General features: G+C 38.7%; 1 protein-coding gene across 1 annotated transcript in view; it reads right to left on the reverse strand.

Annotated features, from left to right (window-relative positions):
- HPSE (heparanase) overlaps positions 1-25,474 on the reverse strand; it is a 729,461-nt gene that overhangs the window by 105,486 nt on the left and 598,501 nt on the right. Inside the window, exon 10 of the mRNA XM_044059588.1 lies at positions 18,046-18,176. Within this exon, the coding sequence (XP_043915523.1) occupies positions 18,046-18,176 (131 nt within the window). The remainder of the gene's footprint in view (positions 1-18,045; positions 18,177-25,474) is intronic.

Genomic DNA, 25,474 nt, shown 5'->3' on the forward strand with positions numbered 1-25,474 from the left:
AGAGGGATTTGAATCTCTGCTATGCGGGCCAAGGGCTACCACAGCAAGAATAATTCATAATGTTATTGCTGGAACAGTGAAACACAATGAATATTTATGGGACTATTACAAGATTACAAGTATTTTAATACATTATATCATCTATAATCATTTTACATAACATTTATATACACACACAAACATATGTGTGTGTGTGTGTGTGTGTGTGTGTATATATATATATATATATATATATATATATATATATACATATATATATATATATATATACATATATATATATATATATATATGTGTGTGTATATATATATATATATATATATATATATATATATATATATATATATATATATATTTAAATATATATATATATATATATATATATATATATATATATATATATACATATATATATAACATTATATATATATACACACACACACACACACACACACACACACACACATGTATCAGTACTGCTACCTTTGTCTAACAGTATTTTGGTTGAGATTTGTTTAGTCAACTAAACAGATGGTTAACAGGTGTGCAAGACTGATAATCTTTGGGTAGGGGAATAATACTTTTCCCTTGGGACTGTGTGATCTCAGAGTTAAAACATGTAATTGGTGGGTGTGGGGGTGCACGGGAGCTTGCCTCCCTGCAAAAGATGATGTTTTCTTTGTGTTTTTCTTTAAAATTTTTTGCATGCATAGAAATTAATGCTTGGCGCATGTATAGTAGCATGTTCACATACATAATTGGCCAGAATCAATAAAGCCTACACTAAGTGTATACGATATGTATTCGAGAACATTCTGATCACGTTTGTGCTTTCTAGTCACTCAGAAAGATTAGTCTAAATGTACATGTAGTCTACACTTTGTGGTAACCTTTATGAATCCCTGTCAATTTAAAGCTGCAAGACTATCAGAAAAACGAAAATTAGGAGTAAGGAGGTGTGAGCTATGTCTGTGTTGCATGTTCACTCAGAATGGTGTACACAGTGTAGGCGTTATTGAATCCCAATGTCTGTTAGTTTGTGTTGACATTATGCATTTCAACAGAAATGCTATGTGACCTAGTTAATTGAATCCATATATGTGTATATATATAAATATATATATATATATATATATATATATATATATATATATATATAAAATACTGCAGGACATGCCTTTGCTTAGTAAGTATCCTTTCAGAGACTTGAATGAGGTGGGAGGAGGCATATTTATAAAGGAACTAATGACATATGCAAATGTTCATATATACCTAGATGAAGTGATCCCATATGAGTAGTTCCAGCAATAAACAGAAAAAAAAATTCAGTGGTCTAGCATGCATTTATGTAACATTTGCACTTGTTCAGAAAAAGGGTGAACACTTTTTCATGATTGTCTTGCAAGCTTACCACAGTGTACAACTAAAGTGTCAATACACTGTAGATTATTAGGGAAAACCTTTCACAGTGCAAAACATGTTGACACACTGCTCAGGAAAGACGTATATACTAAAATAGATAAAACTAGTAACAAAAAATTGAGTTAGCCAATGAGGTCACTAGTTTCCAAGACTCAAAACAAGAATTAAAGCCATACATGCGTTTAGCATGAGGGCACACAAACATGTAGGTAGCAATTTCAAATGTGAACTAGTTTTATATTGCTACCACTCCTGTGCCAACAGTCATATTTGTGTTTACTGTATTAGGTTACACTGTGCTACTCTCATAAACTCATTACCAAATGCTGATTTCTAAGATTTCTTGCCAAAATTTCCAACATCTCCATGCAGCACCCTCAGAGCATCATTTCTTAAAAAGGTAAAAAAAAGAGAAGGAATTATGTTCTGACAAAAGCCACAACAGATGTGGCTTCAATATTTCCAAACACCAGAATGTAGCATCTTTCCTTTTTCCAACGTACAGATGTCACAGGTTTAACATATATAAGTAGTGGGCCTGTAGAAATATGCAAGGGAAAAAGGCTCATTCAGAAACACTTGAAAGGTGTAGTTATGAATTTTGCAGTTCACTGTTTACTTGATTCAAGTGTCAGAACTTACTAGCAAGGTCTCACATTTCCTAAAGGGAGTCAGGTAAATATCAGCCATTATTGTACTGAATTTTTTCCATGACAGTTTTATTGAGTTTTATCACTGTTGTAACAAGTAACAAACACAAAAACATATTATGTATGTAATATACAAAAGTCTCAAATGGAATTGATAATTGTGAATTTACAACAGCATTCTACTTGTCAGTGCTTATTATCCCAAATAACATTTTAAATTAATACAGTTTGCCCTAATCATCTTTTTCAATTTTCACAAGAGACATGCAGGTAGATGTGTGTGTGAATGGGTGTGCCTTCTTTGAAGGCTGGGCGTCGGGCTGGCACCTCGGCACCGTAAAAATCCACTGCCAATCATTAGCGGACCAGAGTTCTGCTGTGGCGATCCCTAACTGGGAAAAGCCAAAAGACATTAGTTTTACATATACAATTTGCCTCAGAACTCAAAATTACTCTACACAAACTTCTCTGTTTTGTCTCTCGCCACCTGTCATCTGTGGTAATTCAAACCTCCATTTCATAATACCATCTAGCTGCAAACTGACAATTTTTAGCATAATTTTGCTCTGGGACAGTGCATGTGTTATTCACTCTAGTATCTCCCTTAAGCATACCTTCATTTAACTGTGTCTCCACTGCTCAGTCATCACATTCCTATACACTGCATTTCACTCCATATATTACATGCATTTTCTTCTTATTCATTATATTTCTTGTAAAACTCAGGTGCCACTACTCTTTTTTGCACACAATCTTTCATCAATCTTATTTCAAAACTTTAATAAGAAAATAATTATTATACTTTCTGCCAGACCCACATTCTCAATGAAGCAATAATCCCCAAGCTTGTTTATACTCCTGCTCAACCATTTACTTCTTCCTCCATCCCTGTGAACAACCTGACAGAGCAGAAGGAGCCTTTAGAGCTCTCAATACATACTTCTATACGTATATTTTTTCAGCAAAATTTTTGGGGTCAACAGTGCATTCTATGCACAATCAGAGTTTACTATACTGTGCAAGGCATTCATCTCACTGTGATTTAACAATCACATAAATTACTGAAAATTTGTTTCTAAGAATGTGTTGTCTGCATCCATAGTCTTAGGGAAGGGTACTAGGCATGGGTGCCCTCTGTACCCCCTGTTATTTGTGTTAGCTAAGTTTTTTCTTGACAGTTTCTTGCTCATACCTCACTTGGGGGACACTACCATGATTCCTGCCTCCGATTATGTTTTTACCTCCTGATTTGCTGATGACTGCGTGGTGTGGTTTTCTAACCTGCTGGTCAGTATGGATAATGTGAGGAGTAGTTTTGGGGAATTTGTTCTGGTCTCAGGGCTTCAAGTTAATCCTTAACTGTCACAGTTTTTTTCCTCTTGCCAATAGAGCATATGGTAAGTCATCTTCTAAAGCTAACATTCCTTGTCAGGTAGTTTTCCAGATGAAATACTTGGGCATATGGAATGCTCCAGACTGGTCTTAGATAATTAGATTAAATGCAAAACCGCTGCAGAAATTTTTGATCAGTAAATTCAAGACTTGGTCAGATCTACATCTTTTGTTTCTGAGTAGAATACAGATGTTAAAACCTTATTACTCCTTACAATTTTATTCCTAATTAGACATCTTCCACACTTCGCACTCTCGTCACATTTGAAAGGTTGCTAGTGTTTACTTATGAGAGTTGTATGGCAGGACTACTGACAAAATTAACCAAAATATGCTGTTCTCCTCCCGGAGTTTTGGGGGTTTGGGACTCCCTAACTTGCAGGCTTATGGCAAAGCTGTTACTGGATGTCATTATTCATGCTTGCCAATTTGTTTATAGTAGAGGCTCAAAATAAGAGAACCGTGGTATTAGTTAAGACAAGGACATTCCTCCTATAAGGTGTGAAACCTGTTTGGGTGTGAGGGGTTTGGAAAGATGGATTGAAAAGCTATTTCATTGTACATAAGAAAAATCATAAGAGGGACCACATTGTTCTGTGCACTTCTTGATTATGTCCAAATTTGGGTTTAGAAGTCAATGATAGTGCTCCTGGTTGACAAAACTAGAATGGTAGAGGGAATTGGTTTATTTTAGATGTGCAGGGTGAAAATGTTTAAGTCTTGTTGACAGGCTGTGGGCATTCCAGACAGAACAACCTATAACGGTGGCATATCTTTTCAGTTATAAGCCAGACTTTCCAGCATGCATATCTGTAAGTCAAAAGGGGCCCTTTGGTTGAATAATGCAAGTGGGCTCTTCAGGTTACAACAGCACAGCCTTCAGAAGAAGGTAAGACAACCTTTTAATATAATCACTTCAGTGTCTCAGGGGATGACACAGTGGATCAGGTATGGAAGAAATGGCAGCAGTTGTCTTTTTAGATCTTGGAAGCTTCCTCCACCACAGTGGAGCACCACCCTGTTGACCAGTTTTCCCAACCTGAGTTCTCAATGTCATAGGGCCTTATTAATAAATGGAAGCAATATTCTTCTATATTTTTGTTGACATACAATAATTTATAATGCGGTCATCTGTGTTTCAGATTGATAACAATTTAACCTTTTGGGTGTCTGGTTGATTGTATTCTTGGGGGTTATCTTAGTTCAAATTAACTGTCATTCTTGTGGATGGTTCCAGTTAATTTCATGGAATTGATATGATGACTTCTTAATAAACTTCTATTGTAGTTAAAAAAATAAATTATTCAAAACCATTTATCCACCTTTAAAGGTGCTATTATCGCTTCACATATATCACTGTCCAAATTATTTTTCATACTTGCAACACCAGTTGTTACAATGCTAATAATGGCCTTGGACCTCAAACAACAGATCATCAGCAGCCAACTTTTAAGATGAGTAAATCCAACATACCATCTCTCCCTAGCAGGAAATAATTTTGTTTTTAAAAATTTTTAATTCTCTCAATGTCTTTATTTATGTTATGTCTTTTGGCTTATCCCGGTTAGGGGTCGCCACAGCAAAACTCCGGTCCGCTAATGTTTGGTAGTGGATTTTTACATGCTGAGTTACCAACCCTGACGCACAACCTTCAATGAAGGCACGCTCATTCACGCATGCCTCCACACAGAAGACGCTTTAGCTGAGAATCGAACACGACAACATCTTGCTGTGAGGTGACAATGCTACCGCAGCACCACAAGGCAGTTTATTCATCTTCTACTTGCCCTCACCTAAAAAATAGGTATAGTAACATTTTCTCTACCAGGGCATTATTATTTGGGTATTATTTGAGTATCTAATGAAATTAATATACAAAGTACATTCTAGAATTTCCTTCTTTCTTCACATTTTTATAGACTCATATTAGATCACCTCTCAACAGCCTATAATTTAATGAAAATAATTTTTAATTTCCTTAATTTGTCCTCATAGCTATTGTTCTTCAAACCTTCTACTGGTTTTGGAATAATACCTCTGTACTTCCTCAAGTCTACGTAAATCCTTTCCTATATATATATATATATATATATATATATATATATATATTTTAGACCCATACTCCATGACTAGTCTGACAATACTTTTAAACATGAGAATCAAGACACCTTCTTCCTTGATGTAATTGTTCTCAATATTAATTTAATTGCTGCAAAACATCTTTTCAATATTCTTCATACCTGTCCATTAAATTTTAACTCCAGTTCAATTATTATTCCTAGAGTCTCATCTTCACCACAAACTTGAATAATGAAGTTGTTAAGGCTGCATAGGTATTGTGGGTTATCAATATCCAGATGTGTTTGCACTTTTTTCAATGAAAGTCACACCATTACTAATGGCCCAACTATGTATCTTATACAAGTAAGCCTGAATTAGTATTTGATCTTTCAGGCCAGTAACCAGGCATGCAACTTTGGCATCATCTACAATCCCTGCAGAACAAAACCTTGGTACTTTTTGGTAAAGATTACATGAAAACGTAGACTAAAAATGGTCCCAATACTGAAACTTGAAGTACCCATTTTCTACATTAATTTGTTTTGATTCTATTCCATCCACAGAAACAGTTTCTTTTATATCCTTTACAAAGATGTGCCTGGAGTGTTTCTCCCCGGGTCTCCTCTGAAAATTGGCTACATTCCAATTTAGATTTTACCAGTAAACAAATGTTAAATAAATAAATAAAATTAATAACCCAGGGAATAATATAATGGATAATGCCCACCTTTTTAAAAGCATTTATTATAACAAACTGTGGAAACAAGTCAAATGCCTTTACAAGGTTCAGGTAGAGAGGCATAATCACTGCAAAGCAAAGAGGACAGCTGCCCTGGGTGCAAAGTGTTAGTGGCTGTGACTGGCAGACAGAGATGGAGTGGTAACACACACAAAGCAATTGAGCACTTCAGCTGTTACCACAAATATGGTATTGGCACTCATTTCCGAATGCTAATACTATATATGTGGTCACAGCTGAAGAGTTCAAGTACTTCACGTTTGTGGTATTTTAACAGTAGGAAGCCAGTTGCTAGACTTGTAGCAAGCATTCTGCTACAGCTTCAGAGTTGAATAGTATTTTTTTTGTTCCTCTATTTTTTTCCTCTTCACCCAAGATAATCTAGCTAAGGCACTATTCAGGTATCCAGGTATATAATATCAATAACCAGATTTTTATCTAAACCTCTTATTACATCTGAGTAGAAATAAATAAGATTTGTTTTAGTTGATAATTTAAACCTCCTGCAGATTATATAATCTTTAATAATATCCTCTCAAAATGTTTTCCCTATATTGGCAAGGCTTATTAGTCTATACTATTCCACCTTTAAGGAATCACAGCCTTTATTAACTGGACTAAAACTTGAAATTTTCCATTGTAGTTGTACGAATCCAATTTCTAAGCATAGATGAAACAGGTATGTCAATATCTCATACATGACCTCATACATGCTATTTTTAAATTTTACCCACAATTAATCACTTTATTTTATCTGGGCCAGGTGATGTATCTTTCCTAATTGTCTTCAATATATCAGCGCAAATTGAAATTTTTGGACATTTACCACTTGTTTTAACACATGCATATGGCTATTTAATACATGAATCAGAGTGACAAACTTGTGAGTAGGTGTTTGCATGACACTCTGTTGTGGCCTTAGGAGATGACATGTTATTGGTGGTGTCATCTATACTTAAAATAAATTTTCATACTTCCTTTTACCACTTTGTGCTACATACCTAAAATAGCTTTGCTTTTTGACAGCAACATTGTTTGCCACCATAAGCTTTTTTTCTTTTCAAATTATAACTCTTGTTGTCTGTACACCATTTCTACATGTTATCATGTTAGTGACCGAAGGGGCCTATCTCATAATTTTTTCCAGCTTTTTTATTCTTTATTCTAACACATTTTTAACCTCCACTGTTAGCCATTGAGCCTACCAAGCTGCAACTCTTTCCCCTTTTTTATAAAATAGGAATATACTCTCCATTTAACTATAAAGAATGTCCTACAATATCCTTTATGTGCAAATCTTTCAATTCTTTTTTTCCAATCCCATTTTAAAAACTCCTAACTTACAGCAGTAGGGTCAGCTTTTAAATAATTCCTGTATATCACAATGGTGTTGCTTCCTAATTCAAACTCTGTGCCAGTTAAACAACTAATAATAGAATAGCAAAACAAACCCAACTACAGCAACCAAACGAAACTGTAAAACTGTAAAATTCCCCAAAGCAGGCAGAAGATGGCTCGATATGCAGCTAAATCCAAAAACTTGATGAACCAGCAAGTAATCGTACCAAAAAACTTTATTGCAGAGAATGAAAGTTAGCGCTTTCACATTACTATCATACCGCTTCTTCAGGCAAACATGAATGGGGACAGAATAACTTGTATACAAATGACATAATCTCAAACAGCTTAACAGCCAATAAAACAAACATTCATGCAGCCACATTCTCAGCTTAAAGGCATATGAAGTAAGTAATATTTACTGGCATAAAATTTGATAAAAAATAAAGATAAAAACTAAAGATAAAAACATTAACACGAATAAATAAAACATGAAAAATATTCATAAATATATAAACAAACAACAATAAATGCCCTACAGCCGTTTATTCCTTAATATAGGCTTAATGGGGACATGATCATTCAACCCCATAGCTAGGTGTGCTCCCAGCCTCAAGATCCACTCCAACTCGACCACCTTAGTACGAGTCACTATATCACCACCTTGCAGACCTGGGCTGATCACACATAATACCTGGAAGACAAAGTTGTGTTCAGGGCCAGTACACAAAACATTTTTCGCTAAGGCACTAAAATCATATTGCTTCTTCATGCAATACACATGGTCCCTAATTCTTTCTTTTAAACTCCTGTTGGTCTTGCCAACACAGAATTTATAACAGCACTAACAATGTGCTAAATAAACCACATTCCTGATGCAGCAATCAGCAGATGCCCTCAACTTCTACAAGCAGCTCGTGACAGGGTGCCTAAAGAACCTAGACTCATCTATAAACTGACAAAAATTGCATTTATGACATTTAGATGTACCCATCAAAACTTGGGATCCAGACATGACATGTCTAGGAAAACATAACTGTTGCCTTAAATTACTGTGGTTCTTATATACGAATCTAGGGCCATCTGCTACTATATCGAAACACATACTGTCAGTCTGTAAAATATGCCAGTTCCTGGTAACTATATCTTTCACCATATTTACACCATGGGAAAATTTCAAAACAATGGGAGGACAACAATACCTATGAGGTGATCTAATTGATTACCTATACAGAGCAGAAAAATATGGACATGCTCTACTATCATGCTCATTGGTTATTCTGGCACAAGCTTGATCAACTTCTACTTGGGTGTAACCCCTGATGGCAAACTCTTTCTTCAAATCTGACAAACTTCCTTCAAAGTCAGAAGTAGTACATGACAACCTTGAGACCCTGAAGGCTTGACCTCTCACAATGTTCCCAAATATATGTTGTGGATGCATACTCCGCCTATGGAGATATGACTATCTTTAACAGTCCTTCCTATGCATCCTGGTCAGCATTTTGCCATTCTCCAGCTGGATGTTCACATCCAAGAAATCAACAGTGACTTGGGAACAAGTGAGGGTAAATTTCAAAGAATTACTACTATTATTTAAAGAATGAAAAAATAAATGAAACTCTTGCTTGTTGCCTTTCCAACCAATAAACATGTCATCAACAAAACGTCTATATATGGCAATATGACCTCTATGTTGTCCCACTACATGATGGAATTCCCATTCCGATATCACCAAACTGGCGTAAGAATTAGCACAGCTGGTCCCCATAGCCATGCCAGATTGTTGCCAGTAACATTTATCCTGAAACATAAAGATATTGTGTTCAAGGACCAGCTCTAGAAGCATACACAGGAAGTCAATATGCTTCATGTCAAATTTATTACTCCTAGCCAAACCAGCCCTGACCATACTAATGCCTTCCTGGTTGGGAATGCACGTAAACAGGGATACAACATCTATCGTCACTAAAAATTGAATATCTGAAACATCCCCCTCACTGGTCACATTATATAGGTTCATAGGTTCATAGGTTCATACTAGGCTATCTGCCCAAGGGCATTTATAAGCCTAGCCCATAGTTATTTGGCTTTCGCCACCCCTTTAGTTTGAATAAAACTATGCCTATTATTTTGCTGTGCCTCTGTCAAGCAGTGACACTGAAGTAATCCCTGGGGTATATCTGCGATCCCCCATCCATTGGTCAAGATTCCTCTTGAACAAGGCCAGCGAGGTGCTCTGCCTCACATGTACCGGGATTTTGTTCCACAGCATAGGGAGTCTCTGGGTGATGAATCTGTCCCTCCAGCACGTTCTATTAATAACCGTGTCAAGGTTTAAGTCTCCTGCCCTTGTGGTTCTGAGGGATCTAGATTTTTGAGGTGAAGCATATTCATCAAATCAGGGTTTGACATGGCCTTATATGTCAGGCACAGGTCACCTCTGAGCAAGCGGTATGAGACTGAATAGAGCTGGAGTTCTTTCAGTCGGGCAGCATAAGACATATTTTTGAGACCCTTTATCCTTTTGGTGAGGAACTTTTGGGGCCTTTCCAGCTGCTGCAGGTGTCGGGTCAGATACATTCTGAATGGGGCATTGTACTCAATCATAGGTCTAATGAGTGATGAGTACAGGGGGATGATGACCTCCCTTGATCTAGATGTGAATCCCTTCATGATCAGGTGGGCAATGTAGAAGGTTTTCCTAACCACTTTAGCAACATGAGTGTCAAACGAAAGGCTACTGTCAACCTGGGTCCCCATATCCCTGATGACTTCTTCTGTGCTCAGTGGATTGCCACCTACATGGTAGCTAGGGATAACCTTGTTTTTCCCGAAGGGTATGACTATGCATTTCTTGGCATTTAACTTTAGGCCATGGCTCTGGCACCAGTTATCCGTTTCTGTGAGGCCCTTCTGAAGGATATCTGTGTCAGATGTGTTTTCGACTATGGCACCCAGTTTGCAGTCATCTGCAAACTTTGTCAGCCATAACCCTCCTGTGTTTGCTTGTACTTCAGAAAAGTAGATGCCGAACAAGAGTGGACCCAGGACTGAGCCCTGTGGGACACCACTTGTGACAGGCTTTGAGTCTGACATGGCTCCAGCAACTCTGACCCTGTGGGTTCTGTCACTTAGCCAGTTTGCAACCCATCTTGTGATGTATGGGTTTACATTCAAGCTGATGAGTTTTTCGATGATACCTGAGTGGGGTATTGTGTCGAAGGCCTTTGCCAGGTCAAGGTAGGCTGTATGGACTGCCTTTCCCTCATCAATGGCCTTGGTGACTGTCTCGAAAAAGTCAACCAAGTTTAAAAGGCATGATCTGCCTTTGACAAAGCCAAACTGGGTTGGATCCAAAGTCTGCAAGTTCCCTATGTCTTTATTTATGAGTTCCATTATGATCCTCTCCATGGCTTTGCAGATAAGGCTTGTCAAGCTAATGGGACGGTAATTTCCAGGGTCGGTGGAGGCACCGCCCTTGTGAAGTGGGACCACAGTCGCCATGCGCCACTCCTTGGGTACGTATCCTGAGGTGAGGCTAAGATTAAACAGCTGTCTTAACTGCGGGTTTAATTCCACATTGAGTTCATGGAGCACACAGCCGGGGACACCATCCGGTCCCATGGATGCTGTGTTTTTGCTTTGGAGAGAGCAGTTCTCACCTGGGCGTTGGAGATGTTTGGGGGCTACAATCCTCTGGTATAGATATCTCTCCTTTTGGGGGAGGGAGAAGTTTGCACTGAACCTGTCAGCCAGTATGTTGGCAATGTGTGTAGGTTCAGTAATCTTCACATCATTTTGAACTAATTCTGAGCATATCTGGGAGTTTCCTCCTAGGTTTCTAACATAGCTAAAGAAGGCCTTATGATTGTCTTTTGAGTCCTTGGCGATTTTTCTCTCAAAATTTGCCTTGGATGATTTTATGAGAGCTCTTAGTTTTTTACTTAGAATGATCAAAGGTGTCTTATCTTTCAAGGATTTTGCTCTATCTTGTAGTAGCTTCCTCCTTTTGTTGTAGAGCTTGTTTATGGCTGGGGTCCACCAGACTGGACGCTTGCCTTTGGTACAAACAGTCTTAGTTTTGTTTGGGATTGCCTGATCCATGCAGTCCTGTAGGTGCTGGTAGAAGGCATTTGTAAGTGATTCAGCGGTTTGAGTAATGTTTACCACTGGCTCAGGGGCCTTAAAGGAGACCACACTAGTTTTTAGAAGTGTGAAGTCGGCTTTTGAGAAGTTTTTCACTGTGGTCTTTTTATTTCAGGTGGGGCGGGATGAGGACCTCCAGCGAGATTAGTTTATGATCTGATCTCACCAGTGAGGGGTATACTTCGGTGTTGAACATTTTGATCCCATGTTCGTGATGATGAGATCAAGTATGTTTTCTCCTCTTGTGGGGATGGTGACTAGTTGTTCCATGGCATTTGAGTTTATGAACTCCAGGAACCTTTGGGCTAGAGTGTTTGGGCTTGAGTAGTGTTCCCAGTCTATATTAGGGTAGTTGAAGTCACCTAGTATGATGGTGTTTGGAAATACATTTATCCCCTCCATTGTTTTCAGGAAGGCCATGTGAGGTTCCTGAGTTTGAGAGGGTGGCCTGTAACATGCTACAAATTGCAGAGCAGTCTTGCCTATGGTTAATTGCACCTGGATGGTCTCCGATGCATCGTGCATTGCCACCAACCTTGAGGTGTGGGTGTCCTTTATGAATATGGACACCCCCCTCCTTCCTTGGTGTTGTCCGGATTTTGGGGCCGGAACGCATGATATGAGGTGAAACCTGCTAGTGCTGAGGTGCTCTCAGGAGCCTTGAACCAGGTTTCTGTCACAGCACAGACATCGATGTTCTCCATACTGAGAAGGGCCTCGAGTGCGTGCATCTTGAGATTGAGACTTCTGGCATTGAGCAGCATTACCTTTAGTTTTTTTAGTTTTTTGTGTTCTAGGGTGGTAGGTTTAGAATTTGAGCCTTGCCTAAAAAAGGCACTATGGGGGTGGCAAGAGCCTTTGCCAATATCCGGAAGCCTAGGGGTGACAGGTGCAAGCCGTCCCTTGCGAAGCAGCGTGGCTTGTCCAGCATGTCATCCCAGGCAGACAGACATTGGATCCCCTTTGAATGACACCAGAATTTAAGCCAATTATTAAAGCTGATCATCTTATCACTGTATTGTGGCATCATTCTAGGTGAAGGTAGGATACTGCTCAAGGTCAGGGTCATACCTGCCTGGGCTACATAATCAGAGGGCTCCTCGATGTCTCTTTTCATGTAGTCCAAGGAGGTATGTCTCAGGTCGTTGACACCAGCGTGGACAATGACTGAGTCGTACTTGCACCTGCTGTTGAGAGACCTGAGTGCTTGTGTTATGTGGCGGATTCTAGCGCCCGACAGGCAGCTTACTGTGACCTTCTCCTTACTCAGTCTGGTGAGCGGGACGTCAGTGTGTCTGACTATGGAGTCACCTATGACAAGTATGTTTGGTGTTGTATTTGGCCTTAAGGGCAGTGACTGCTTTGCACACTGATTTTGTTGTTTATGTGTTGTTTGTGTGGTGTATTGAGTTTGCAGTTGCTTGGGTGTCTGCTTTGGAGGCCTCTGCTGTTTAGGTAAATTTTTACTCAGAGCCTCCGAGTATGTCTTAGTGTGTTTATGTGTTTGATTCAGTGGTGTGGTTGAGTTATGTGAGACTGGTATTGTGGTGTGTGTAGTTGCCTTCTCCTCTTGCCTGGTCTTGCCAGTCCTGAGTTGAGAGAGCTCAGCCTCCAGTCTGGCTAAATAGCTGCATCTCTCACAAGTGTTAGTGTTACGTGGGAGGAGGAGAGGGTTGTCCGTGTACATGAGGCAATTGTAACATTGTCTCAGAATTCCCAGATTCACCAACTGGGCAGGAGAGGACGCCAGCATCTGACCCTTCGACATGCTAGAAAGAATTATGAGTTGGTATGAGACAGAAAAGTAGTGGGCTTAGCAGGGAAGTGGGCACTTCTGGGGTTTTGCTAGTGAGAGATTTGTATAATATAGGAGTGCTTGACCTGCAAAGAGAATGCTTATAAGACAAGGGATATGCTTATAAGACAAGTGCTGAGCTTTTTGAGAAGAAAAAGCTATTTGGAACAAGTGCTGCACTTTTTAGTGTAGGTGTAAACTGTTTAGGTTCCTAACAGAGCAGTTCTAAGGGAAAAATTGAAGAACATACTTTCTGGAGCCAGAAAGAGTTTAACCTTGTTTAACCGGCGCTGCCCGATGCTGCTCTAGTGGCAACTCCGCGCTAAAGCACGTTAAAGCGTGCTTGATAGCAGGGGCTGGAAAGAAGCAGGAATAGACCCAAAAGGGAAAATAAAACTACAGTTTCAAGTCAGTAACCACCTCTACGGGGGGCAGGGAAGCTGCTCAATGTTAGTCACTGCCACTGATCAACAGAGAGACCCTCCTCCAGCCCAAGCAAAAATTGCCTCACATAAACTTTCAAACAGTTCAGGAACAGCAAGCCTGTAACTGAACTTTTTTAACTCTCAGAAAAGTGGGAAAAAAGCAAGATTTTTTTTTTTGTTTTTGTTTTTTACAGAGATAGCAGAGGTTCACAAGTAATATCAAGTTATAACAGTGCAGTAAATGACCCCACACAAGAGTGCTAGGTCAAGGACAGAAAATATGCAAGTTTTAAGAAAAAAATGATTTAAAATTAAGTGCAAACAGGAAATTCAGCAAACAGCTTTTGGTTGTGCTCTAAATACAGCTACTAATACAGAAATCAAGTTTAACAAGCCAGAAAATGCTCAAGCTAGGCAGCTATGCAGAAAAACTTAGCAAATAAACAGAGAAAAATACTTAAAATCTCAAAAGTGGCTCCCTTCTTCTCTCAGCGTTTTTTCCTCTTGGAGGGTGCTTCACCAACAGCCAACAATCCTGAAATCTCTCAAGAGGTTTTCAGTATCTTTCAATACAACTTCACTCATGTCAAGAGCTATTCGAAGTTGTTTGTCCAAATAAATGGACATAGCCTGAGTCAACCAACCACTCCCAGCTACAGTCGGTCTAAACTGTGGGAGTGTATGGTGTTTGTGGATCTTGGGTAAGCCATGAATCCGAGGAATAACAGGAAATTCACTAATAAAGTAATCAAATAGTTCCTTGGCAAGTAGACCTAGATTAAAGCATTCAAGTAAACAATTATCTATTCTGTTCTTCATCACACTCACAATATCAGCTTCCACACTAATATATGTATTAGTATTAGACAACATCTAATTCATCATATCATAATAATATCCAGAATCTAAAATCACTACACAGCCGCCTTTGTCTGCCGGGCAGATAGCTATATTTTCATTCTTAATCAAATCATTCAAGGCTTGTTGTTCAAATCTAGTCAGATTATTACAACTTGTCATCTGTATTCTATTAATGACTTGATATACTTCTTTCTCACAAACTGTGAGGAAGGCGTTAAGTGCAGGTGTAAAAGCTGGTGTAAAAACACTGGGTTTCCTAAAAACCTTAAATTCAGGATCCTGCCTCTCAGAAATATTAAGTCCATCATCAAAAAACATACGTAAAGACAGATTACATGCAAACAACCATAAATTAATCATACAGTCAACAAAATCCACTTTAGCTGCGGGTATAAATGATAACCCTTTTGACAATACTGACAATTCATGCTGTGTTAAAACATGTCTGGAAATATTCCAAACTAAGTTGTGGCTCCCATCCCCCACATCTTTTTCAAGGAACGGTGCTGTTTGAGATGATGTCATTTGTATATAAATTATTCTGTCCCCATTCATGTTTGTCTGAAGAAGCGGTATGGTATTACCGTGAAAGCGCTAACTTTCTTTCTCTGCAATAAAGTTTTTCGGTACGATTACTTGCTGTTCATCAAGTTTTTGGATTTAGCTGCATATTGAGCTGTCTTCTGCCTGCTTTGCGGAATTTTACAGTTTTATAATAATAGAATAGTGTGAACTTCCTACCTGTGCACTGATCTCCATTATCAGCTATCTCTAATCTTTCTGAAGTCAAAACCACATTTAAACTTTTGTTTGTTCATAAAGGAAAGTCCACTTTCTGAGTTAGTGCCATGGATAATAACGCTGATAATATGATATAATCTGACATTTTCTTTCCCATCATTTGACCAGTTTATACTAGATGAATGCTAGCCTTCTGCCAGAATAATATTACAACCTTTTATACATTTCTCTGGCTTACTGAAAAAGCTCTTCACTTTCTCAATTGTTTGTGTGAAGGGTCTGTAAAAACCTATTATAATTAAGCTTTTAGCTTTTTTCAATAATATTTTGAAAAACAATAATCTTCCAAAATGCAATACTTCTTAATTTTTACTTGCCTTCAGACCCAGCTTGCAAAATTTCCTCATAGCCAATCTTCGTATATAGTTTTCAGATATTTTTAGCACGATTCCACCATAGTTCTCATGCTACTAATATGGGTAATCTTTTCCTTAACACAAATAAATGGCTCATTTCCTCATATATTTGTAACATAAATCTTAGGATTAATTAGAATGCCCCATAAATTGTACAATTCAAGCAGCTAATTATCTTTCAAAGTCTAACATCTACTGTTATTAATATATAATAACAGGATTTACCACCCAGCTAAAATAACTGTTGTCCATCTTTTGTTTACATTTTTCATATTTACTCAGCAGGATTCCAACTAACATCATGCATTATTTATACATGAACATGAAGGATGAGTTATATTTTAAAATACTACATAAACACTACAGTAGAAAGATATCAACCATTAATATCCTCAAGCAGAATATTTTAAGCACTGCTATTCATAGATTTGCCCGCTTATCTAACTCATGAAACAGCAGATTCCCTCCCTATGTAAGACACACACACACACACACACACACACACACACACACACACACACACACACACACACACACACACACACACACACACACACACACATATGTGTCCTGAAATATCATATGCTTTAAAAAGCGAATGTAAAAAAGAGTGATCATTTTAGTGTGAATCTAAAATTATAAAAAACAAACAGAAATATTTTTTGCAGGAGGCAAGCCTCCCTGGGCTCCGTATACCCCTTGCTAATTATATATATCAACTTCAGGATCACACAATAGCAGGTAAGTGCAAATTCCCAGACCCTAGTGTAACACACTCTCAAAAGGAAATCAGCCAGCAGGCTGAAAAACAAGCAAAAAAGAATGTTCACTCTTGAATATTTGCTCTTATAAAGACTGCAACTATATGTGTGTGTGAGCCCTCTGCACCATCTTAATAATGGATGGGTGCTAACCCCAACCTTAATGCTGCCCCTTCCCCCAACCCTAACACTACACTTTACCTTAATAAAGACTTTCCCATAATACCGTTAATACACAAGACAAACTTGCGCACACAAACATATACACACACTAAAAACACTACATCTATCCCTTTGCCTAACCCTGACACTAAAATATACACACTCACATACAAACATACACCTAACCTTCACCTATCCCGGCCAATAGCCCTAACTCAAAAATGCATGCACAAACACTCTCACCCCCTCCATCTCCACTTACTTGTCTCAACAAAACATATCACAGACATTTGCACCCCTCGAGTATCCATACTTTCGACATTACATAACACCCCCCCCCCCGTGCTTGTCGATAAAACTTACATTTGACAGAAAGCAGGGGAACCATACACACACACACACACACACATATATATATATATATATATATATATACACACACACACACACACACACACACACACACACACACACACCATTCACAGCTCTTTTCTAAAACAACACCCGGGAATGTTCATTTAATGTATTTTATCCTTTTATCCTACTGGCTTGAACTTTAAACCTACCTCACTAACTACAACACATAAATAACCATTTATGCTAATCACCAAATTAGGAAACTATTTAAAGTGAAAATCAGTATAACTTTCCATTTAATATATAATAATAAAGTAAAACTACACTATTAGTTAACTAAATAGTCTTTATGATTTCCATAGTAACTTTTGGATTAAAACTTTAATGGTCACTGAAACCAGACAGTAAATGAAAGACGGGTCAGTTTTCCTTCTTCTGGTAGTGCAGGGATGGCTCCAGCAATGCATTATGGCATTGGTTCACAGTTAATAAATATTACCCTGATAGGGTACTATAAAAATTGATGAAAATGCCACTGCACTGACATACGCAAAGAAGCTACATGGAGAAATTATCTCCACAGACACATCAGTGTTTTTTTTTTTTGTGGGCACATCTGTGTTGTCAGTATCACCCTGCTCTTGGATTAGTACAATAATTCAGAGGCTACTAAAAATGACACTATTTGACACATCACTGCAAATTAATGTCAGCACAGAGGTATGTCAATCATTGTTTTAAATTCTGAACACTGGATAATGAAGAGTGGTGCTTACTTGTTTCTGTTGGTGCAGTGCGCATACACACGGAGTGTTTTCTTAGCTTTTTCCTTTTCCATTCCAGAAATGTTAACGGTCAAGACGGTAGTACCAACCAATTTTTTGTAAAGGTAAGACAGCCAGTAGTCCTGTAGAAAAGAACATTTTTACAATAATTCTACAATATCAAAGTGTGCTTGCGTTCAGTTTACAAAGGAACAGTTTGCTACATAACAAAAGACAGTTTTGCTGTAACTAGATGAAGTAGAATACACATTCTAGTGAACAGCTACGGTCATAGGAAATAGAATGAGAGTAATAAAACATTACAGAAGTGCTATATGAACATAACTACTTTTTTAATGTATACCAACTCATGCTGAAGAATAAAAAATGCCACAGATCAAGTATGTTTAGTTCCTGAAAGTGCACTGTAGCCTTCTGAATGCACAACATGGGGCATTTTATGCTTTAAAATGGAGTTTTTTTAAAACTTTATTCAGACAAAACTTTAGAATAATTTGCAATCACTTAGTTTTCCTATATGCCGCAGAAGAATACACTGCTGTTCTGGTAGTAAACAATGGTCAGGCTCTTCTGGCAGTACTGACTTTTGATTTGTTTTCAACCTGATGCAGATGAACTGTTTTCACTCCTGCTTACAGTATGTTTGTTAACAATGATCTGACAACATTACTGCTGTGCAGTGATTAACCTGTACTGTCATTACTAATGTTTCTTTTATATCACTGACATCAGTGATTCAGGAACACATTTATTTGCTGAAACTCAGTAAAATGATGCACATTTTATATTTAATTATCCCAAAAAACTAAAAACATGGCTCATTAGTATACCATCAACTTCAAACCAGTACAAAGCTACTATAAAATATTATACGATAATTCACCTGGTGCTCATATCAGCATCATGTCTGGCATACTGGTTTGACTTTTTGTTCATTGACTTAAAAGAGAATGAACCACTCCAAGGGATATACTCATTCTTTAAGTGGGCTACAAAATATATCAGCTAGAGTTTGGCAGAATCAGTAGTAATGATGAAGAAAAAAGCTGCCTATGACGATACCCAATCCACACATTCCAACTTTCCTTAAACTGGGACATGCTGATAAACAATGTCCTGTACCACAGTACTGATAATAATTGTAATAATAATAATTATATAACCAAACCCACAACTACAGTTTATTTGTAAATGTATGCCCTTCCCATTTGCCCTCTGCCTGGTCAACCCAGAATTCCTACAATAAAGGGCACTGGAGTGCCCAGTGCCCTCACTGTCAAAACTTTTCCCATTTTAAGATACTGGTGGGTGCCCATTATACCACTGTCTACCACAACAAAAAATATATATTTTTTCAATTTTGCCCACAATAACGACATCCTACCATTTTCTCCTCCAAGTGAGATGGAGGGTACAGGTCTCAATTTCCCAGTGTCATTTTGATCATACTGAACATTTCAGTTTGCCGACTCTACAACTATTAGTCCTGAAATAAAGAATGTACTTGTACATAAGTGTTGTAAATGTATTACAACTGTAGCTTCCAGTGCCCCCTCCAGCCCAGCTTTACATATACATACTTGCACTAGGGGATGCTCGGTCCCTAGTGTCTGTAGTCTCACTAAGGACTCTAGCAGATACCCAATTCATCAATAATAGTGAACTATAAACACAGTACTTTTTTGTTTTATTTTTTCATGGCAATGAAGAAAAACATTTACCATTCTCTCTCATGCAGCCAAATTTCCCAGTGTACTCATCACCCAACTCCTGATTCCCAGCAAACAGAACTTCAGGATTGTCACATTTCTTGAGTCCTGAGTAGGAGATATATCTTCACTCGTTAACAGTTGATTAAGTATTCAATGGGTTATCTTCCCTTAGAGATCATCACCTTTTATAAAAAAAAAAAAAAAAAAAAAAAAATCACCATGTGTATGGTATGGTTACATTTAATTGAAAGTGGATGAAACCAATGTTTGGCATCGAGTTCCCTAAATGATCCATTGCCTAGGCAGCTTAAGAAACAAATCAAAGCAGTCTAAGTCCAAATGACTCTCTATGGAAGCCATAGTATTAGGGATGAGTCTATACTGCTCTAGATGGAACTTCACTTTGAATTTCCATGATTCTGGATAGGGGTGATAGAAGAGAGGCTGGTCTGTAAGATATCATCAGAAGTTTGTGGTCTTGCTGTGCAAGTGGAACCACTGTCAACTCTTTCTACAGCTCTGAATTTGAGTTCAATGATGTATTTGTGATATGCCCAAGTAGCATGGTGAAGAAACTGCCACAAGTCCTAATAAAACTGGCATATAATCTGTCAGTGTCTACATAACAATGGAGAGAATTTCCTTTAGTCAGTGGTTACTTCTGAAAGTGACACCGAGTGAAAAAGGAAACTTGTCATAAAGCCAAAAAAAATTACCAGTTGTGTAGTTTGGTGGTTGTGGTGAGGAGGGGAGAATGTGAACACTGACAAATAATTTAGCAAAGTAGCTGCCCTACTGGGCTGGAAATATAACAGTTGTTACATGCCAGGGACAGAGGAAGCAAGAGAAAGAGTGCATGAATAGATATGGTTTATCAGTGCCCAGGACAATGGTGTGACAGATACTTGTGAGAATGTCATTTTGGATAAATAAAAAAAAACAGTCAAAATGGCATTTAGACAGTATTTAAACCAATTTTTGGTTGCAAAGTGCCATACACTTCTCAAGCAGGTATAATCATCCTCTGCACGCTCTCCTAAAAAATATCAGTACACACACACACACACACACACACACACACACACACACACACACACACACACACACACACACGTGTATATATGGGTGTACTTCATAACACTGAAATTTCATAACGTTGAATTTCATAACATTGAGACCATAATATCAAAAACCCAAAACACTGAAAACTCAGAACATTGAAAGTGTGCTTCATAACATTGAAAACTATACTGCACAAGTAAATAAGATCCCCTCCACCTACAACAACACCAAACTAACAAACACACTTTCTACTATGTTTCTGCAGGGGTGCAAGCCTCCCTGCACACCCCCTTAAATTAAATATACTAACTCCAAGATCACACTACAGTGGGAAAAAGTTAATTTCCTAACATCACTGTATCACAATCACTATGCAATGAGGTTAGGAAATTAACTTTTTTGCACTATAGTGCAATCTTGTAGTTGGTATATTTAATTTACGGAGAGGTGGGGGGGCACAGTCCCCCACATGGGGGTGCAGGGGGGCTTGCACCCCTGCAGAAACATAGTAGAAAATTTGTTAGTTTGGTGGTGGTGTAGGTGGAGGGGATCTTATTTACTTGTACAATGTAGTTTTTAATGTTATGAAGCACACTTTCAATGTTTTGGGTTTTCAGTGTTTTGGGATTTAGATATTTTGGTCTCAGTGTTATGAAATTCAATGTTATGAAATTTCAGTCTTGTGAAGTAGACCCATAAACATATATATTTATAAAGTATGTGTGTGTAAGTGCCCATACATATAATTCTGAGATCACTAAACCTTGGGGGTGGTAATCTTCACCTGGTGACAACCACATTAAATCAATGCTAAATGAACCCATTGCAGATTATCGCACAGCTGTTCTTCAAATTGCTGTGTTGCTCTTGTTAGAAGACTGATTTGCCTACATTTTTGGTGCTGCAGCAATGTGACCAGCCTTTGATTAAGAAAGTTTACTTTAGCTCTCTTAGTTTGCTCTCTTGTCCTCATTCTGGATAGTCAAACAAAGCTTATCTTAAATAAAAGTTACTGGTAAATGCATTCCACACTCACATTTGCTGTTTATCCACCTTCACTGTCCTATGCGTTATGTCCCTGCACTGTAACTAGGGTGTATACTTGCCCTGGTGATCCCCAGTTCTTCCTACCCATTAGAACATGGTAGAATCTACAAAATACACAAAACTAGCAAGATTATAAACGTATAAACTTGAAACTGACTTGGAAGAGGGCCTACTGTTATGACAGCAGCAGCTGGAGAGTACCATGCAAGGGTAGCAGACAGGAGAAATAGGGCTCCCACTGCAGAAGGCGCTCAAAGATATAACAGATATGGTGAGTACTAATATAGCTATCATATCTTATTCTAGCAGCCTTCTGCCACTGGTAATATTGTAAGCACTGTGTCAAAAAGAACCTCAATGGAGACAGATAAAGGCTGAAAGGCAGGAGGAAAACTGAGCAAAAAGTTAAAAAGAAAGGGCTTCTCAATGTATGACCTACTCCTGAACTGGAGGTCTGAATTATAGTGCTTGTTAATAGTATGTAGTAACAACCAGGTGGACATAGTTCAGGTGTCTGCAGTGGGTCCTTTCTTGTAACAATCACTGAAGCCAATTAGCCTTCTGGTGCCAAAATACAGTGCAGCCATCAATTAATTTGAATGGTGTCTCACAGGTAACAGAGTCTTCCAATACCTGCAGCACTGGTATTTCCATCTTTGGTTCCATTGTGCTGGTTTTCTGTGGTTATCTAACTGCAGAGACCTCCCAAACCAGAGTTAACAAAAAAAAATGCTGATCCATCTTTTAGTACTTTCAGTACCCATGAACCAAAAATGACAGAAATATAACTGATAATGAACACATTGGGTATGAAAGAATTTTTTATCCAGTTTTCAGTTTCTAGGAAGAAGTCAGAAGTTATATAGATTGGCTGAGTCCAGGTACCAACTCAGGAAAGATATTGATATCCATGTAGAGGCAAGATGTGTCCTTGTGAAGAATTAGTACACTCTTTACATGCAACAACCTAGAGTTTGGGACTCTATCAAGCCAAGTGAGAGGCTACCAGGATGAGTGTACTGCACAAAGGAAACTGTCTGGGTCCTAAGACTCTGAAGGAGAGTGCAAATTAACTAGCATTCCTCAGCATCACTACCACTGGATCCAATGGCATAACAGGACGCATCTTTATGACTCAATCACCTTGTGATTGAATAGTGGCCTAGGAACTGCAGCAGCCAGCTGGGGAGATAAAAAACGTAATGTCTGCTGATCCTTTCCTAGGGGATGTTGAGATGCATACCTTAGGGGTTCATCACCCATTAATGAATCTCAACTGGAGGCTAAGGGCCTAAAATGAGCTCTCTGCTTTGGTTGGGGGAGTAGCACAGTTTGCAGGGTTCAACTATCTGAGTGACGTCCCCATATCACGCTCACGGAATGCCCACCCCTGAAGTACATTCTATGGTATGCACAGGAAGATTACGGCCTACAACAAAATTCCTCCAGTGGCTGGGTCACAACAGGTTTCTGACACAATGGGGAATGAGCAGGCAGGAATATAGCTGTGATCTGCCAAGTCGTTGACAGGGTGCAAAAAATTAACTAAAATGCCTATCCAGCACTACTTTGCTGGTTGAAACTGACATAGGAACATAGGAAGCTACCAGGCTATTGGCCCTGAGGCCCTTACAAGCCTAGCCAAGAATTTAGCCCATGATCTGACAAGTCATCACCTGATGTCCCTGTCCACTTGCGGATATGCAGCAGTCTCATCCAAGGCGGGGTATGAGACTGCTTTGTATGCCAGACAGAGGTCACCTCTGAAGAGTCTGTATCAGACTAAGCAGAGGGACTGGGCTTTTAGCCTATCTGTGTAGGGTAGACGTTTGAGGCCCTGGATACTCCGGGTAAGGAACCACTGTGTTCTCTCCAGCTGCTGCATGTGCTTTTCAAGATTCATGCGGAAAGAAGCATTTTACTCAATAATTGGCCTTATAAGGGAAGAATATAGGGCACAAGGCACTTTAAGAAATAGGCATTAATATTCATGGGATGTGCAGTGTGATTTGTCAATTTGATTTTAAAGTAGGGATTTTACTGGATCTAGGATTAAATTTTTAGCTTGGGTAAACTATTTAAACTGATGGGAATTAATGTAGTTTGTCTGATGAAGTCCTTTGTGTAGGATGAAAACGCGTGTGATGTATATTGTGAATAAAAGCATTAATTCAACACTTGGTTATTCTGTGGAGCATCTGGTCTTGTAATACATTGAAAGGAGTTTAGTCCGTGGTCCTTGGCATTCTTATTTGGATTACTGGTTTCGAGAACTGCCACTTGTTTCAGTTTTTTTGTTTGTGGTAAGAATATAGGGATGTTACGACCTCCTTGTCCCTGGATGATATACCCTTACTAATGAGGTGGGCCATGTACAAAGCTTTCTGTACAATGGAGGCAACATGATGGTCAAAAGTCAGTCTGCTATCAGCCTGGGTGCCCAAGTCCCTCACAAATGATCGCGTGCTTAGGACCTTGTTATTAATGTGAATTTGTGGGGATGTCACTCTCCCCAAAAGGGACGATGATGATGATGCATTTTTTGACATTCAGTTTGAGGCCATGTTTCTAGTACCAGTCATTTGTTTGACTAAGACCCTCTTGAAGGATGTCCACATCACTAAGGGAATTGATGGCAGCACCCAGCTAGCAATCATCTGCAAACTTGATCAGCCATAGCCCAGTGGTTTTGGCCTGCACCTCAGAAAAGTATATCCTAAACAAAAGAGGCCCCAAGACCGATCCCTGGGATGCACCACTTGTTACAAGTCTACTGCTTGAGGTGGCTTCCCCTGTTTTGACTAGGTGGGTTTTATCATTGACCCAGTTTGCTACCCATCTGATAACATACAGATTGATGCCTAGTTGAGAGACTATCTATTATACCTGAGTGGGGAATAGTATTGAAGGCTTTGGCCAGGTTAAGGTAGGTGGTGTGCACCATCTTCCCCTCCTTCATGGCTTTGGTGACTGTCTCAAAGAAGTCAACCAAATTTAACAAGCATGACCTCCCCTTGATGAAACCAAACTGTGTTTGGAAGTTCTAGAGGAGATACATTTGTAAATAAGTGAAATGTAAAGCTGATAAAGAAAGGATTACAGGATGAATATTCAGCACAACATTAGGGACAAAGGAAAAGGGGAGCACTTATACTAACTGCTAGAAGAGCTCCAACAGTGATGGAAGAGGAAAAAAAGATAGTAATGGTAGATTTGTGGTGGTAAGGGGATACTGGGCGGTGCAGTGGTGCAGCAGTTAATGTTGTCACCTCACAGCAAGAGGTTCTCCGGTTCGATTCTCAGCTGGGGTGCCTTCTGTGTGGAGTCTGCATGTTTTCCCTGCATTCACGTGCGCTTCCCCTGGGTATTCTACTTTCCTCCCACATTCTAAAGACATGCATATGGAGTGTTTCTCCCTGGGCCTCCACTGAAAATAGGCTCTGTGGAACCTAGTCGGACTTTCCTGGTCAACAAATGTTATGTAAATAAATAAAATAAATAAATATTGTCAAGGAAGGACAATTACACTGGCACATATTTATATTCCACCTAAAACTGCTATAATGGTGCTAAATAAATTTTGTGAGAAATAAGCAGCT

The sequence above is a fragment of the Protopterus annectens genome, chromosome 17.part0 (assembly GCF_019279795.1).
Source record: "Protopterus annectens isolate FY-2018-M chromosome 17.part0, PAN1.0, whole genome shotgun sequence".
Lineage (NCBI taxonomy): Eukaryota > Metazoa > Chordata > Ceratodontiformes > Protopteridae > Protopterus > Protopterus annectens.